Source organism: Ranitomeya variabilis, chromosome 2, assembly GCF_051348905.1.
Source record: "Ranitomeya variabilis isolate aRanVar5 chromosome 2, aRanVar5.hap1, whole genome shotgun sequence".
Lineage (NCBI taxonomy): Eukaryota > Metazoa > Chordata > Amphibia > Anura > Dendrobatidae > Ranitomeya > Ranitomeya variabilis.
In genome coordinates, this window is record NC_135233.1 from 430471625 (window position 1) to 430487624 (window position 16000).

The 16000-nt window shown below is 47.6% G+C and overlaps 1 protein-coding gene across 6 annotated transcripts in view; it reads right to left on the minus strand.

The window, feature by feature from the left end:
* SHANK2 (SH3 and multiple ankyrin repeat domains 2) overlaps positions 1–16000 on the minus strand; it is a 672686-nt gene that overhangs the window by 468590 nt on the left and 188096 nt on the right. For all 6 annotated transcript variants that reach the window (XM_077286975.1, XM_077286974.1, XM_077286973.1 and 3 more), the window contains 2 exons: positions 11244–11360; positions 9563–9640 (listed from right to left, as the gene is read on the minus strand). In XM_077286975.1, coding sequence (XP_077143090.1) covers positions 9563–9640; positions 11244–11360 — 195 coding nt within the window. The remainder of the gene's footprint in view (positions 1–9562; positions 9641–11243; positions 11361–16000) is intronic.

The following is a 16000-nucleotide window of genomic DNA, read 5'->3' on the forward strand; positions in this document are numbered from 1 at the left end:
GCTTTGTGTCAGGGTCAGGATGAAGCGGAGGTATATTGCCAGAAGTTCAGAAAGTGGTCTGTGCTTACTCAGTGGAATGAGTGTGCCCAGGCAGCAATTTTCAGAAAGGGTCTTTCTGAAGCCCTTAAGGATGTTATGGTGGGGTTCCCCACGCCTGCTGGTCTGAATGAATCAATGTCCTTGGCCATACAGATCGATCGGCGCTTACGTGAGCGCAAAACTGTGCACCATTTGGCGGTATCCTCTGAGCAGAGGCCTGAGCCTATGCAATGTGATAGGACTTTGACCAGAGCTGAACGGCAAGAACATAGACGTCAGAAGGGGCTGTGTTTTTACTGTGGTGACTCCACTCATGCTATCTCTGATTGTCCTAAGCGTACTAAGCGGTTCGCTAGGTCCGTCACCATTGGTACTGTACAGCCTAAATTTCTTCTGTCCGTTACTCTGATTTGCTCTTTGTCATCCTATTCTGTTATGGCATTTGTGGATTCAGGCGCTGCCCTGAATTTGATGGACTTGGAGTTTGCCAGGCGCTGTGGTTTTTTCTTGGAGCCCTTGCAGCATCCCATTCCTTTGAGGGGAATTGATGCTACGCCTTTGGCCAAGAATAAGTCTCAGTACTGGACCCAGTTGACTATGTGCATGGCTCCTGCGCATCAGGAGGATATTCGCTTTTTGGTGTTGCATAATCTGCATGATGTGGTCGTGTTGGGTTTGCCATGGCTGCAGGTCCATAATCCAGTATTGGATTGGAAATCAATGTCGGTGTCCAGTTGGGGGTGTCAAGGGGTACATGGGGATGTTTCATTATTGTCAATTTCTTCCTCCACTCCTTCTGAAGTCCCTGAGTTTTTGTCGGATTACCGGGATGTATTTGATGAGCCCAAGTCTAGTACCCTACCTCCTCATAGGGATTGTGATTGTGCTATTAATTTGATTCCTGGTAGCAAGTTCCCTAAGGGACGACTTTTCAATTTGTCTGTGCCAGAACACACCGCTATGCGGAGTTATATAAAGGAGTCCTTGGAGAAAGGGCATATTCGCCCGTCGTCATCACCATTGGGAGCAGGGTTCTTTTTTTGTGGCCAAGAAGGATGGTTCTCTGAGACCTTGTATAGATTACCGCCTTCTTAATAAAATCACGGTCAAATTTCAGTACCCTTTGCCTCTACTGTCTGATTTATTTGCTCGGATTAAGGGGGCTAGTTGGTTCACCAAGATAGACCTTCGAGGGGCGTATAATCTCGTGCGTATTAAACAGGGCGATGAATGGAAAACAGCATTTAGTACGCCCGAGGGCCATTTTGAGTACCTGGTGATGCCATTCGGCCTTTCTAATGCTCCCTCTGTGTTTCAGTCCTTTATGCATGACATCTTCCGAAAGTATCTGGATAGATTCATGATCGTATATTTGGACGATATTTTGGTCTTTTCGGATGATTGGGAGTCCCATGTGAAGCAGGTCAGAATGGTGTTCCAGGTCCTTCGTGCTAATTCCTTGTTTGTAAAGGGATCTAAGTGTCTCTTTGGAGTTCAGAAGGTTTCCTTTTTGGGCTTCATTTTTTCCCCTTCTACTATCGAGATGGATCCTGTTAAAGTCCAAGCTATTTATGATTGGACTCGGCCTACATCTGTGAAGAGCCTTCAGAAATTTCTGGGCTTTGCCAATTTTTACCGTCGCTTCATCGTTAATTTTTCTAGTGTTGTTAAACCATTGACTGATTTGACCAAGAAGGATGCTGATGTGGTGAATTGGTCCTCTGCGGCCGTTGAGGCTTTTCAGGAGTTGAAACGTCGTTTCTCTTCGGCTCCTGTGTTGTGTCAGCCAGATGTTTTGCTCCCTTTTCAGGTCGAGGTTGATGCTTCTGAAATTGGAGCAGGGGCTGTTTTGTCTCAGAGAAGTTCTGATTGCTCTGTAATGAAGCCATGCGCTTTCTTTTCGAGTAAGTTTTCGCCTGCTGAGCGTAATTATGATGTTGGCAATCGGGAGTTGTTGGTTATGAAGTGGGCATTCGAGGAGTGGCGACATTGGCTTGAAGGAGCCAAGCATCGCGTGGTGGTCTTGACAGATCACAAGAATCTGACTTATCTCGAGTCTGCCAAGAGGTTGAATCCTAGACAGGCTCGTTGGTCGCTGTTTTTCTCCCGTTTCAATTTTGTGGTTTCGTACCTTCCGGGTTCTAACAATGTGAAGGCTGATGCCCTTTCAAGGAGTTTTGTGCCTGATTCCCCTGGGGTTCCAGAGAGGGGGTAGTTCTGTCTGCCATCTCCCCTGATTTGCGGCGGGTGCTGCAGGAGTTCCAGGCTGATAGACCTGACCGTTGTCCAGCGGAGAAACTGTTTGTCCCTGATAGATGGACTAATAGAGTTATCTCTGAGGTTCATTGTTCGGTGTTGGCTGGTCATCCTGGGATTTTTGGTACCAGAGATTTGGTGGCTAGGTCCTTTTGGTGGCCTTCCTTGTCGCGGGATGTGCGTTCTTTTGTGCAGTCTTGTGGGACTTGTGCTCGGGCTAAGCCCTGCTGTTCTCGTGCCAGTGGGTTACTTTTGCCCTTGCCGGTCCCGAAAAGGCCTTGGACGCATGTTTCCATGGATTTTATTTCAGATCTTCCTGTTTCTCAAAGGATGTCGGTGATCTGGGTGGTTTGCGATCGCTTCTCTAAAATGGTCCATTTGGTACCCTTGCCTAAATTGCCTTCTTCCTCTGATTTGGTTCCATTATTTTTCCAACATGTGGTTCGTTTGCATGGCATTCCAGAGAACATCGTGTCTGACAGAGGTTCCCAGTTTGTTTCAAGGTTTTGGCGGTCCTTTTGTGCTAAGATGGGCATTGATTTGTCTTTTTCTTCGGCTTTCCATCCTCAGACAAATGGCCAAACCGAACGAACCAATCAGACTTTGGAAACTTATCTGAGATGCTTTGTTTCTGCGGATCAGGATGATTGGGTGACCTTCTTGCCATTAGCTGAGTTCGCCCTTAATAATCGGGCCAGTTCGGCTACTTTGGTTTCGCCTTTTTTTTGTAATTTTGGTTTTCATCCTCGTTTTTCTTCAGGGCAGGTTGAGCCTTCGGACTGTCCTGGAGTGGATTCTGTGGTGGACAGGTTGCAACAAATTTGGACTCATGTGGTGGACAATTTGACCTTGTCCCAAGAGAAGGCTCAACGTTTCGCTAACCGCTGTCACCGTGTTGGTCCCCGACTTCGTGTTGGGGATTTGGTTTGGTTATCATCTCGTTATGTTCCTATGAAGGTTTCTTCTCCTAAGTTTAAGCCTCGTTTCATTGGTCCTTATAAGATTTCTGAAATTCTTAATCCTGTATCATTTCGTTTGGCCCTTCCTGCTTCTTTTGCCATCCATAATGTGTTCCATAGGTCGTTGCTGCAGAGATATGTGGCGCCTATGGTTCCCTCCGTTGATCCTCCTGCTTCGGTGTTGGTCGAGGGGGAGTTGGAGTATGTGGTGGAGAAGATTTTGGATTCTCGTATTTCAAGACGAAAACTTCAGTACTTGGTCAAATGGAAGGGCTATGGTCAGGAGGATAATTCCTGGGTTGTTGCCTCTGATGTCCATGCTGCCGATTTAGTTTGTGCCTTTCATTTGGCTCGTCCTGATCGGCCTGGGGGCTCTGGTGAGGGTTCGGTGACCCCTCCTCAAGGGGGGGGTACTGTTGTGAATTCCGTTCTCGAACTCCCTCCTGTGGTCATGAATGGTACTTCGGTGAGTTCTGTCCGTGGACTCCCTCTGGTGGCTGTGAGTGGAGCTGCTGGTTCTGAGATTCCTTCTCCAGCTGCCCTCGTTTGGGGCTAGGCTGATTCTCTATTTAACTCCACTCAGATCGTTACTCCATGCCAGCTGTCAATGTTCTAGTACTGGTTCAGATCTCTCCTGGATCTTTCTGAGGACCTGTCTACTCCAGCACAAGCTAAGTTCATACTTGTTCATTTGTTACATATGGTTTTTCTTGCTAAGTTCTAGTCCAGCTTGCTATCATGAAACTACCTGGCTAGCTGGAAGCTCTGGGGGTCCAGAGTGGCACCACCGCATCGTGAGTCGGTGCGGGGGTATTTTTTGCACACTCTGCGTGGTTTTTGTAGCTTTTTGTGTTGACCGCAAAGATCCCTTTTCTATCCTCTATCTGTTTAGTTAGACTGGCCTCTCTTTGCTAAAACCTATTTCATCCTGTGTTTGTGATTACCTCTTATCTCACAGTCAATACTTGTGGGGGGGCTGCTTTTACCTTTGGGGAAATTTCTCTGAGGCAAGTAAGGCTTTGTTTCCTTTCTTTAGGGGTAGTTAGCTCTTAGGCTGTGACGAGGCGTCTAGGCAGAGTCAGGCACGCTCCACGGCTGTTTCTAGTTGTGTTGATAGGAGTAGGGTTTGCGGTGCACCTAACCACCAGGTCCATAACAGCTATCCATGCCATGTTCCATCACTATAGAACGTTAAAACCACGGTAGGAAACATGACAACAATATCTACCATCTGGGAGCTCTAGGGGAGAAGATATCCTGAAATCTGGAGATCTCATACATTTCTAAAAGACCTAGCACATCCCACAGCCAGACCCCATATGAGTTCACCAAGTAAAGGTATGTTGGCGTAACCTTGATCTAATAAAAAACAGAATTTGGGTTTTGTATTTTGTCAGTCCTGGAAGGTGGGTTCTGTCCTTTTTCCTAAGAAGTACCTCCCTCCACTAAGCTCTGAGCCATTCCCGTGACACAGATTTAGTACTTTTTCTTTTGTTATTACATTTTATTCTATGTAACTGTATATACCTTATTGTTTTGTTCCCATTTTGTAACATCGTTATATATTTTTATAAACACTGCCTACCTTTCCAGATTTAATATATAAAATGTAACAGCTCTTTTCCTCTTGCTCTCTAAACCGCACCCCTGAAGCCATAAACTACATGTAATGGGTGCCCAATCGGCCTCTATAAACGATTGGTGGTGGCAACAAGTGTTCCTTTTTGTTTTTGTGGAATTGGCAGTGACCATACCGGGGTATAAATATATATTCCAAGAGGTGGAATCGGATGTGTGTATACCATACGCTGACTGTGAGTTTTCCAATAACCGGCCTAGGAGTGGAAACAGCCATGGCCTTGTCCATCAATCGTCAGTCCATTGTGCAATTGTTCTGACGATTGGTGGCAGCAGAGTCGCGTCCCCTGACAAACTCGTGACAGCGGTGGGATCTGTGCAACTCCCCCTGCTGTTATCCGTGACACTTATTTATTTACAGCAGGGTTTATGTTCATTTTGTTTCGTTCTTAGGTTTCGTCTGTTTACTGGCCAGTGTGAACATGCTCCTATTTTGCAAGCATACCAACTTAAACTCCAGTTCATTTTTTCGGTTAAGTTTCAGATTTCTGCATTTAGTGCAGGTAAGGGTTTGGCCTCCCTTTCTTTAAGCTGGACTTTACACTTATATAGCATCCCATTTGCTGGGTATCCATATTCAGGACCAGTTCCTGCCCGCTTCTTATTCACATTGACATCACTTTGACACATGGTGAGGTTTTAATACTAGAGGTTAGGACCATCCCGATTTGGGTACACCTTGATGCTGGCGGAATGAGCATTTACGCTTTTTTTGGTTAAAAACAGTGTTTACCAAGTACCCTGTGTTATTCATATGTACAGATCTGCTCATCATTATTGGCACCCATGAAGTTTTGACTCACCTGTGGTAAATAGCAAATGAAAATCACCTGTGATCGTAGATGTCTATGTGACATGAATTAGCTAATGAATGATGACTATGATGACTTCAGTGTTTTAAAAAGCCACATGGTAAGCCCTGTTCCTTTGTCACAATGGTGAAGACAAAGGAGCTGTCTGAGGACATCAGAACTGCTGTTATTAGCAAACACAAGACTTCCAAGGGGTATAAGGCCATCTCCAAAGACCTTGGTATCCCAGTTTCAACAGTGCGCAACGTTATTCGGAAGTTTGCCAAGCATCGAACCGTAAAGAACCTTCCTGGACGTGGAGGAAAAAGGAAACTTGAGAAGAGATGTCTTTGAAGGTTGGGGCGAATGGTGGAGAAAACACCAAGTCAAACATCCAAAGACCAGAAGGCCAACCTGGAAGAGTTTGGGTTCATGGTTTCAACAACTACCATACGTCAAAATCACAAAACCAAGCAGAGCTTTATGGGCGAAGGCCAAGGAAGAAACCATTGCTGAAGAAAAGACATAAAAAGGAACGACTGATCTTTGCCAAAGTGTACCTTGACAAACCCCAATCCTTCTGGGAAAATGTTCTGTGGGCAGATGAAACAAAAATAGAGCTTTTTGGCAATGCAAAACAACAGTTTGTTTACAGACAGCGCAATGAAGCTCATAAGGAAAAGAACGCCCTACCAACAGATAAGCATGGTGGAGGATCCAAAATGCTGTGGGGTTGCTTTGCTGCATCTGGTACTGGAGGCCTTGACCGTATCACAAAAATCATGAGATAAGAGAATTATCTAGAGATTTTAGAGCGGAGTGTCCTACCCAGTGTAAGAAAACTTTGTTTGAGTTGAAGATCGTGGGTCCTCCAGCAAGACGAACACATCCAAAAGTACACAGGAATGGTTGAAAAAGAAAAAATGGACTGTTTTAAAATGTCCAGCAATGAGTCCTGACCTGAATCCCATTGAAAATCTTTGGGTTGAGCTGAAATCTGCCATTGGGAAAAAGAACCCTGCAAACATTCAAGAGCTTGAAAAAACTGCAAAGGAACAGTGGGAGAAAATACCAGGTGAGATGTGCAAAAAGCTCACAGATGGCTACAAGAGACGTTTGGAGGCTGTCATAAATGTCAAACGGTGTGCAACCAAATATTAATTAGGGGTGCCTTTATTGCTGCACCTGCTGTTTTATTCTGTTTCTTCTTTTGAAATTGCAACATGTAGGTTGGAAAACAATGTTTTATTGTTGTATTACTTTACCACGAATTAAAAAATCCTGAGGATATAACATTGGTACATTTCCACTTATTTCTGAAGATATTGTAAAGTTTGTGAAATAAATGAAGGGTGCCAATAATGGGGAGCAGCACTGTAGTATTACTATTTACTTACAGAAGGGTATTTGTTCATTTTGATTCTGTCTTAGGTTTTGTCCCCCATACGTAGGAACACTTGGCTCATGTGTTTAACATGGAGAAAGCCACTGTGAAACACTTCCGGCAAACACGTATATCCCCTTTTAAAAATAAACAAATCAGCAGTTGAAATCCCACCTCCATGACCCTTCCTGCCCCCATCATCATCGTCATCTGGCGGGAGGCCCCCTCCACATCAGATGTTCAGGCAACACGACCCTTCCCTCCCCCATCCCCATCATCATCATCACCTGGCGGGACGCCCCCTCCACATCAGATGGTTAGGCAACACGACACCTCCCGCCCCCATCATCATCATCATCTGGCGGGAGGCCCCCTTCACATCAGATGTTCAGGCAACACGACCCTTCCCGCCCTCATCATCATCATCTGGCGGGAGGCCCCTGGAGCGGCCCCCAAACGCAGGGCAGCGGGGTACTCGGTACCGGGTCTCTCAGTTCTGGGGATGTCACGGTGGCCAGACGCGGTCCGTGGCCCTGCTAAGGGGCGCCCAATTAAAGATGTAGGTGACGGTGTAGGTCGCAGTAAATAACGAAGACACAGGGCTGCAGTCTCTTTACCTCTTTACTGAAGGCTTCGGCATCCGCAATCCAGAGCACTGCTAACAGGGCTGGCTGAGACCGGCCGGTCCGAGGGCACATCCAGAGTTCCCTTTACAGGTGGAAATCAGTAGCCTACCTACTAGCGCCTGGGTGTTGTAGTACTTCCCTGCTGAGCACCACGGGATAGTCCTCACAACTGTCGTGTATGTTTCTGTTCTTTCTCTCTCCGTCCCCCAGATGATATGGGTAGGACACACCCGTATGACGGGGTAGGCCTGGAGTTATTTTATAGGGACCCTAGAGACGCCCCTCTCCCACAATTGCCTCCGTTGTCTTCATTAGGTGTAAAAGGTGAGACAGCCAACCTAAAGTTAACTGCCCTGCCGTAGTTCTAAGTAATGCGTAGAGTCTATTACCTCCTCGGCGTTCCGGCCGCCGGCTATGCGCCTCAGAAGGATGTTGCTGATCTTGAGGCACGACTCCTTCTGGTTCTATCTCCTTTGTGCTGTGATCCCGTTTCTCACTTCTCCACAGTATACTTCGCTTCGTGTCCTTTCTTAGGAGTCTGCCACTATAAGCCACAGGCACGGCTCCGTAACGATCTGTCTGTGCTAGGCCGCTGTCAGGATCCCACCCCTGACAGGTCCTCTCTCGAACTCTCCCCAGCTACTTTCCACTTAACTTCCTTTCCAACCCCCAGTTTTACCCATGTGTGAGGAGTGGCCTAGTAGATAGGACCTTTTTCTCCCCCTGGCGGCCGGAGTGTGAAGTGTAATGAGTGTCTGTGATACCTGCAAGGTGAACTCTTTTAGTGCAATCAGACGTACCATCACTCCTCCTGGTGGAAGAGCGACGTTACTGCAACGACCAGACTCTGGGGCGCTGCACCCCCTCCACATCAGATGGTCAGCCAACACGACCCTTCCTTCCCCCATCATCATCTGGCGGGAGGCCCCCTCCACATCAGATGGTCAGCCAACACGACCCTTCCTGCCCCCATCATCATCATCATCTGGCGGGAGGCCCCCTCCACATCAGATGTTCAGCCAACACGACCCTTCCTGCCTCCATCATCATCATCTGGCGGGAGGCCCCCTTCACATCAGATGGTCAGCCAACATGACCCTTCCTGCCTCCATCATCATCTGGCGGGAGGCCCCCTCCACATCAGATGGTCAGCCAACATGACCCTTCCCGCCCCCATCCTCATCATTATCTGGCGGGAGGCCCCCTCCACATCAGATGGTCAGCCCACACGACCCTTCCCGCCCCCATCATCATCATCTGGCGGGAGGCCCCCTTCACATCAGATGGTCAGCCAACATGACCCTTCCTGCCTCCATCATCATCTGGCGGGAGGCCCCCTCCACATCAGATGGTCAGCCCACACGACCCTTCCCGCCCCCATCATCATCATCATCTGGCGGGAGGCCCCCTTCACATCAGATGGTCAGCCAACATGACCCTTCCTGCCTCCATCATCATCTGGCGGGAGGCCCCCTCCACATCAGATGGTCAGCCAACACGACCCTTCCCGCCCCCATCCTCATTATCTGGCGGGAGGCCCCCTCCACATCAGATGGTCAGCCCACACGACCCTTCCCGCCCCCATCATCATCATCTGGCGGGAGGCCCCCTCCACATCCGATGGTCAGCCAACACGACCCTTCCTGCCTCCATCATCATCATCATCATCTGGCGGGAGGCCCCCTCCACATCAGATGGTCAGCCAACACGATCCCTCCCGCCATCATCATCATCATCTGGCGGGAGGCCCCCTCCACATCAGATGGTCAGCCAATCCAGCTACAATGAGATAGTTTGGACGACTTCCATCTACACGAGGGCATTAAATCAACACTACAAAGTAAACTTTTAGTAAAGTGATGTTGGTACCTGGAAAGGCGACTGACTGTTGTAATTCTTTATCTCCTTGTTCGCTCCTCTGAACAGAAGGACGCGCATGCAGCTGTCCTGTGTATAGAAAACCAGAAACCTTATCAGAAAAATCACAAATTTACCATCACTCATCATTTACTGAAATGTTGTCACATGTAAAGGAGGATTCCATACTGCAGCCTAACATTAGAATCGGTTATTTAAAGGTAGTCTGCGATATGGACATTTCCTGTTTCGATTTTGCCCCTTTTGTCTTGGAGGGAGCAGCTTTCACTTAAAAGAGATGTTCTTGGCTCGGCCATCATTGGACTAATACTATTTGCTACCATCATCTCTCTGAAAAAAAAAAAACCCTCTCAGCTGTTTATTTTATTATGCTGATTTTATAACTGCTCAGCACTGAGGGGACTACGTCAGTCTCTGGGCTTACTAATATACACCGTTAATTAAACTGCATGTGCCTTTAATTGGAACAATCCTCTTATACTAGTAAAACGTGTCCACTGAGTATAGCCCACAGCATCTATGACGCATCCTGACTAACAACGTGTCCGGAAATGGAGGACTGTATAAGTGATCTGCGTAGGATTATCTGCTGCCACAGGAAAACATCAAATACCGTACTCCTCGTTAGGCTGTGTGCACACGTTGCAGATTTGGGTGCAGAATTTTCTGCACAAAATCTGCATCTCCTGGCAGAATCCGCAGCTGCGTTTTTGATGCGTTTTTTGCGCGGTTTTGATGCGTTTTTGGCCGGATTTTCTGCAGTTTTTACCACTGCGGATTTCTATTAATGGAGGGGTGCAGAAACGCACAAAAGAAGTGACATGCACTTCTTTGAAATCTGCAGCGTTTCTGCACGGATTTTTCTGCACAGCTTTTTTTCACATTAATTTACATTGTACTGTACATCACAGTGCAGATCTGCAGCAGAAAAAAACGCTGCAGATCTGCACTAAATCTGCATCGTGTGCACATACCCTTATAGAACTGATCTAATATCATTCGGCAGCAGGATCCTGGTAAGAAGACTCATAATTCTGATGATCTCTCAGGGTCCCAGAGATCGGACCCCCGCCAATGAAAGGTGACAGAATATTCAACTGATACACCTAAGTGTCAGCTGTTATATTATTCTGCAGATTGTTATTTAATCTAAGCTGATTTTGTAGAAATCTTGCTTTTTAAAAGATTTCACATTTTAATTAGCAATATATATATATTTTATAATAATTGCCTTCTTCAGCAGGTCAATGGAATAGGAGGGAGCAGACCAATGAATGCTGCTTTCTGCATTCTGGGCGTCCAGAAAGGAAGTTGCAGATTTCCTACATTCTTGTCTGTAGGGAATACCCTGAGGGTGGATAGGGGATGCAAATTTTTTCAGGTCAACCATCCTTATAGTCCCCTCACAGATAGCAATATATACTTGGTATCAGAAAACTAATCTAAACATACAAAAATACACCCAATCTCAGCAGCAGGGGGCGCTACATATTATTCACAGACTGACATGAATCTTTCTTCTTCTGCAGCGGATGGGGTATATATTGTACAGGTGTCACTGATATATACACTCCAATAGAAGATGAGTCTATAGATAATAATTCTGCATTTATCACTCCCAATGTTGTTAATCATTATACACAGTATAATCGCCGACGTGTGTGCTAATTACCTGATTGTACAGAGCGCAGATGTGAAGCGCGGTGTTTCCGGAAGCGTTCTGGGCCCCCATATTTGCCCCATAGAACAGTAGGTGCTCCAGATGCTGGTAATGGCCGTATCGACATGCCTGAGGACCACAAAGAACTTTAGCAACAGAGACATCTAGCACAAGTTCACAATGAAAATGTAACTTCCATTTATTAATTACAGCATTCCTATAGCAAAGGCACAGAAGCGATTCATTCTCATTACTCCTTTACAGTCCGGACACTTTCCATATCCATCTTCTTACGCAGCTGAGTCCTGCGTTGCTCCTCTTTGCTTTCGATTCTTCCTCCTCACCTTCCAAGAATTATAGCTTTTTTACTCGTTAGTGCACAGAGTTGTATCAGGGCTTGTTTTTCACTTTTTTGCTTTTGGTATGAGCTGTATTTTTTCATTTTGAGGACCTTACAACTTTATGATCATTTTAACCATTTCTATGTACCCCAAGAGATAAATAAGACATCTCATTAGTTTGGACAGATAGGATTGCTACGATACCAAATCTGTAATTTTTTATTTTTTCAATTTTATTTATGCAACAGGAAATGGTTTGTGTGGAGGGGTGATATGAACTGCTATGAATATTTGTTAAATATCTGTTACTGTTTTTAAATCGGCCCTCCCTAAAAGACTTGCTGTACTGTAATGGTGTGTGACTAAATTTACAAATTTCCTATGAAGCCCTGCTACATGGGTCTATAAACATGGCAGACAAATGGGCCTCAAGTAGACCCCCTGGCGGTCATGCAACGACTCCGACATCTCACAATTTGTAAGAGGCACATTCCCTTATTTGAAAGATGCTGCCAGGATTGAAGACGGCATCTGAGAGGTTAAACAGATGAGACCCACAATCCACACCATACATGCTGAATGCACAGTCACCATATATGACGCCAACGGATATCTCAGGCGAATAAACACCGGCACTTGTCCAGGTTTGCTAGGTGCTGATGCCAGCCTGTCCGGGTTTGGTAGGTGCTGATGCCAGCCTGTCCGGGTTTGCTAGGTGCTGATGACTGCCTGTCCAGGTTCGCTAGATGCTGATGCCAGCCTGTCCGGGTTCGCTAGGTGCTGATGCCAGCCTGTCCGGGTTTGCTAGGTGCTGATGCCAGCCTTGCGATTCCGTGTCTATGACTTCAATTGTGGACAAATACAGATGATGGCGCCTTATGGATATTTCTGCAGTCTGCACAGAGCCTTGCTGTAGATTGCTTTTATGGTGCTTGTGAGCATTTCTCGAGCCTGCGTTGCTGTGAGATCGCTGTACCAGCAGAGGCTGCCAGAGTCCCGGTGTAAATTGCTGGGGAAACTGATCAAGAGGGCTCCTAATTCATCATTTACAAAAAGAAAGTCCGTGTGATCGCTGTCTCCACCACAAGCTCAATGTGGCAAGACAAGTCACACAGAAGCATGAATGTTTTATGTAGATGCTGAATGGTACAGATGGCATTAAATAACCAACCAAGGATGCCCAATGCACTGAACAGCAGTGATGGAGCGCTCCTCATTCATATAATAATGCAAAAAAAAGCTGAGCCTGCTCCCGGCCATCTATACTCAGCTGACCCTGCTGCAGAGTGTAGTCAGATCCTATTATACAGTATACAGCATGACTTGTGGGGTGTTCCCGTGTGGGGTGCTCCCGGTAAACGACAGGTCTTCTGTGGTGATTTTAGTGTAACATTGGTCTTATGGGGTTTTCTGATATACAACAGGTCTTGTACAGTGTCCCCAATATACGAGTCTTGTGGGCTATTCACCGTACACTGCAATTCTTTTGGGGTGTTGATGGTATATTGTGAGTTTTGAGGTGTGTTCCCTGCATACTGCAGGTCTTGTGGGATGTTCTCAGTATATGAAAGGTCTTGTAGTATGCTCACCATACACAGCAGGTTTTGTGGGGAGTTCCTTGTATATGATAATTCTTGTGGGGTGTTCTCAGTATAAGGCAGGTCTTGTGGGATGTTCTCAGTATAAGGCAGGTCTTGTAGAGTGTACTCAGTAAAGTCAGGTCTTTTGGGGTGTGTTCTCCGTATACGGCAGGTCCAGTGGGGTGTTCTCCGTATACGGCAGGTCCAGTGGGGTGTTCTCCGTATACGGCAGGTCCAGTGGGGTGTTCTCCGTATACGGCAGGTCCAGTGGGGTGTTCTCCGTATACGGCAGGTCCAGTGGGGTGTTCTCCGTATACGGCAGGTCCAGTGGGGTGTTCTCAGTATACGGTAGGTCCAGTGGGGTGTTCTCAGTATACGGCAGGTCCAGTGGGGTGTTCTCAGTATACGGCAGGTCCAGTGGTGTGTTCTCAGTATACGGTAGGTCCAGTGGGGTGTTCTCAGTATACAGCAGGTCCAGTGGTGTGTTCTCAGTATACGGCAGGTCTTGTGGGGTGTTTTCAGTACATGGCAGGTCTTTTGGGATGTTCTCCGTATACAGCAGGTCTTGTGGGGTGCTCCCAGTATACGGCAGGTCTTGTGGGGTATTCTCAGTGAATGGCAGGTCTTGTGGGGTGTTCCCGGTATACGGCAGGTCTTGTGGGGTGTTCCCGGTATACGGCAGGTCTTGTGGGGTGTTCCCGTTATACGGCAGGTCTTGTGGGGTCTTCTCAGTAAATGGCAGGTCTTGTGGGATATTCCCAGTATACGGCGGGTCTTGTGGGATATTCCCAGTATACGGCAGGTCTTGTAGGGTGTTCTCAGTATACGGCAGGTCTAGTGAGGTGTTCTCAGTATAAGGCCTCTTTCACACGTCAGTGTCTCCGGTACGTGTAGTGACAGTTTTCTCACGTACCGGAGACACTGACACACGTAGACCCATTTAAATGAATGGGTCTATGCACATGTGCGTGTTTTCACACGGACCGTATGTCCGTGCTGAAAACACGTCGACATGTCCGTTTTCTACCGGCAGCACGGACCACAATACGGACAGCATACGTGCACACGGAGAACAGTGTGCACTCTCCTCCGTGTGCACGTACCGCCCGCAGGAGACAGCGCTACAGTAAGCGCTGTCCCCCCCGCTGTGGTGCTGAAGGCGGAATTCATCTCTTCTCCCCCGCGGGAGAGAAGAGATGAAAGATCAAGTTTTTTGTTTTTTTTTGTGAAAAATAAATTTTGCATGTGCCCCCCCCCCCTCAGTGCGCCGCCTGCCCCCTTGCCGCAGAAATACTCACCTAGCTCCCGCGATGTTTCCTCTGTCCTCTCCGCGCTGGCAGCTTCTCCTGTGTGAGCGGTAACGTGGGACCGCTCATTACAGTCAGGGAATATTCACTGACTGTAATGAGCGCTCCCACGTGACCGCTCACACAGGAGAAGCTGCCAGCGCTGAGAGGACAGAGGAGACATCGCAGGAGCTGGCCGGGTGAGTATTTCTGCGGCAAGGGGGCAGGCGGCGCACTGAGGGGGGGGGGGGGACGCGGACGCACATGCAAACTTTATTTCCCCCCCCCCCCCCCCCCTCCAAATAAAAAAAAACAAAGGATCTTTCATCTTTTCTCTCCAACGAACGCTGGGGGAGAAGAGATGAATTCTGCCTTCAGCACCACATGCGGGGGGGACAGCGCTTAGTGTAGCGCTGTCTCTCCTGCACGGTCCGTGTGGTCCTCAGGCGGCACACGGGCGGCACACGGATGCCGCACGTATGTGCCACTTGAGCACACGGACATACGGACATCTCCGGTACCGTTTTTTTCCGGTACCGGAAATATCAGGACGTGTGAAAGAGCCCTAAGGCAGGTCTTCGGTGTTCTCAGTATATGGCAAGTCTTGTGGGGTGTTCTCAGTATACTGCAGGCCCTGTGGGGTGTTCTCAGTATATGAAAGGTTTTGCAGTATGCTCCCCATACACAGCAGGTCTTGTAAGGTGTAAGGTGTAAATGGAAAGTCTTTTGGGCTGTTCCCAGTATACGGCAGGTCCTGTGGGGTGTTCTCAGTAAATGGCAGGTCTTGTGGGGTATTCTCAGTAAATGGCAGGTCTTGTAGGGTGTTCTCGGTATACGGCAGGTCTTGTGGGGTATTCTCAGTAAATGGCAGGTCTTGTAGGGTGTTCTCAGTATACGGCAGGTCTTGTGGGGTATTCTCAGTAAATGGCAGGTCTTGTGGGGTATTCTCAGTAAATGGCAGGTCTTGTAGGGTGTTCTCAGTATACGGCAGGTCTTGTGGGATGTTCTCAGTAAATGGCAGGTCGTGTGGGGTATTCTCAGTATAAGGCAGGTCTTCTGTGTTCTCAGTATACAGCAGATCTTGTGGGGTGTTCTCAGTATACGGCAGGTCCTGTGGGATGTTCTCAGTATAAGGCAGGTCTTCTGTGTTCTCAGTATACAGCAGATCTTGTGGGATGTTCTCAGTATAAGGCAGGTCGTCTGTGTTGTCAGTAAACGGCAGGTCTTGTGGGGTGTTCCCGGTATACGGCAGGTCTTGTGGGGTGTTCTCAGTATACGGCAGGTCTTGTGGGGTGTTCCCGGTATACGTCAGGTCTTGTGGGATGTTCTCAGTATGCGGCGTGCCTTGTGGGATATTCCCAGTATACGGCAGGTCTTGTTGAGGTATTCGGTGTTGAGGTATTCCAAATAAATGGCGGTCTTGCAGAGTATTCTGGGCATATGGAGTATTATGGAGTATTCACAGTATATGGCAGGTGGTGTGAGGTGTTCCCTGTATACTGGTCTTGTAAGGTGATGGAAATGTATGGCGGTCTTGTGGGTGATGCCCTACATTTGGCAGT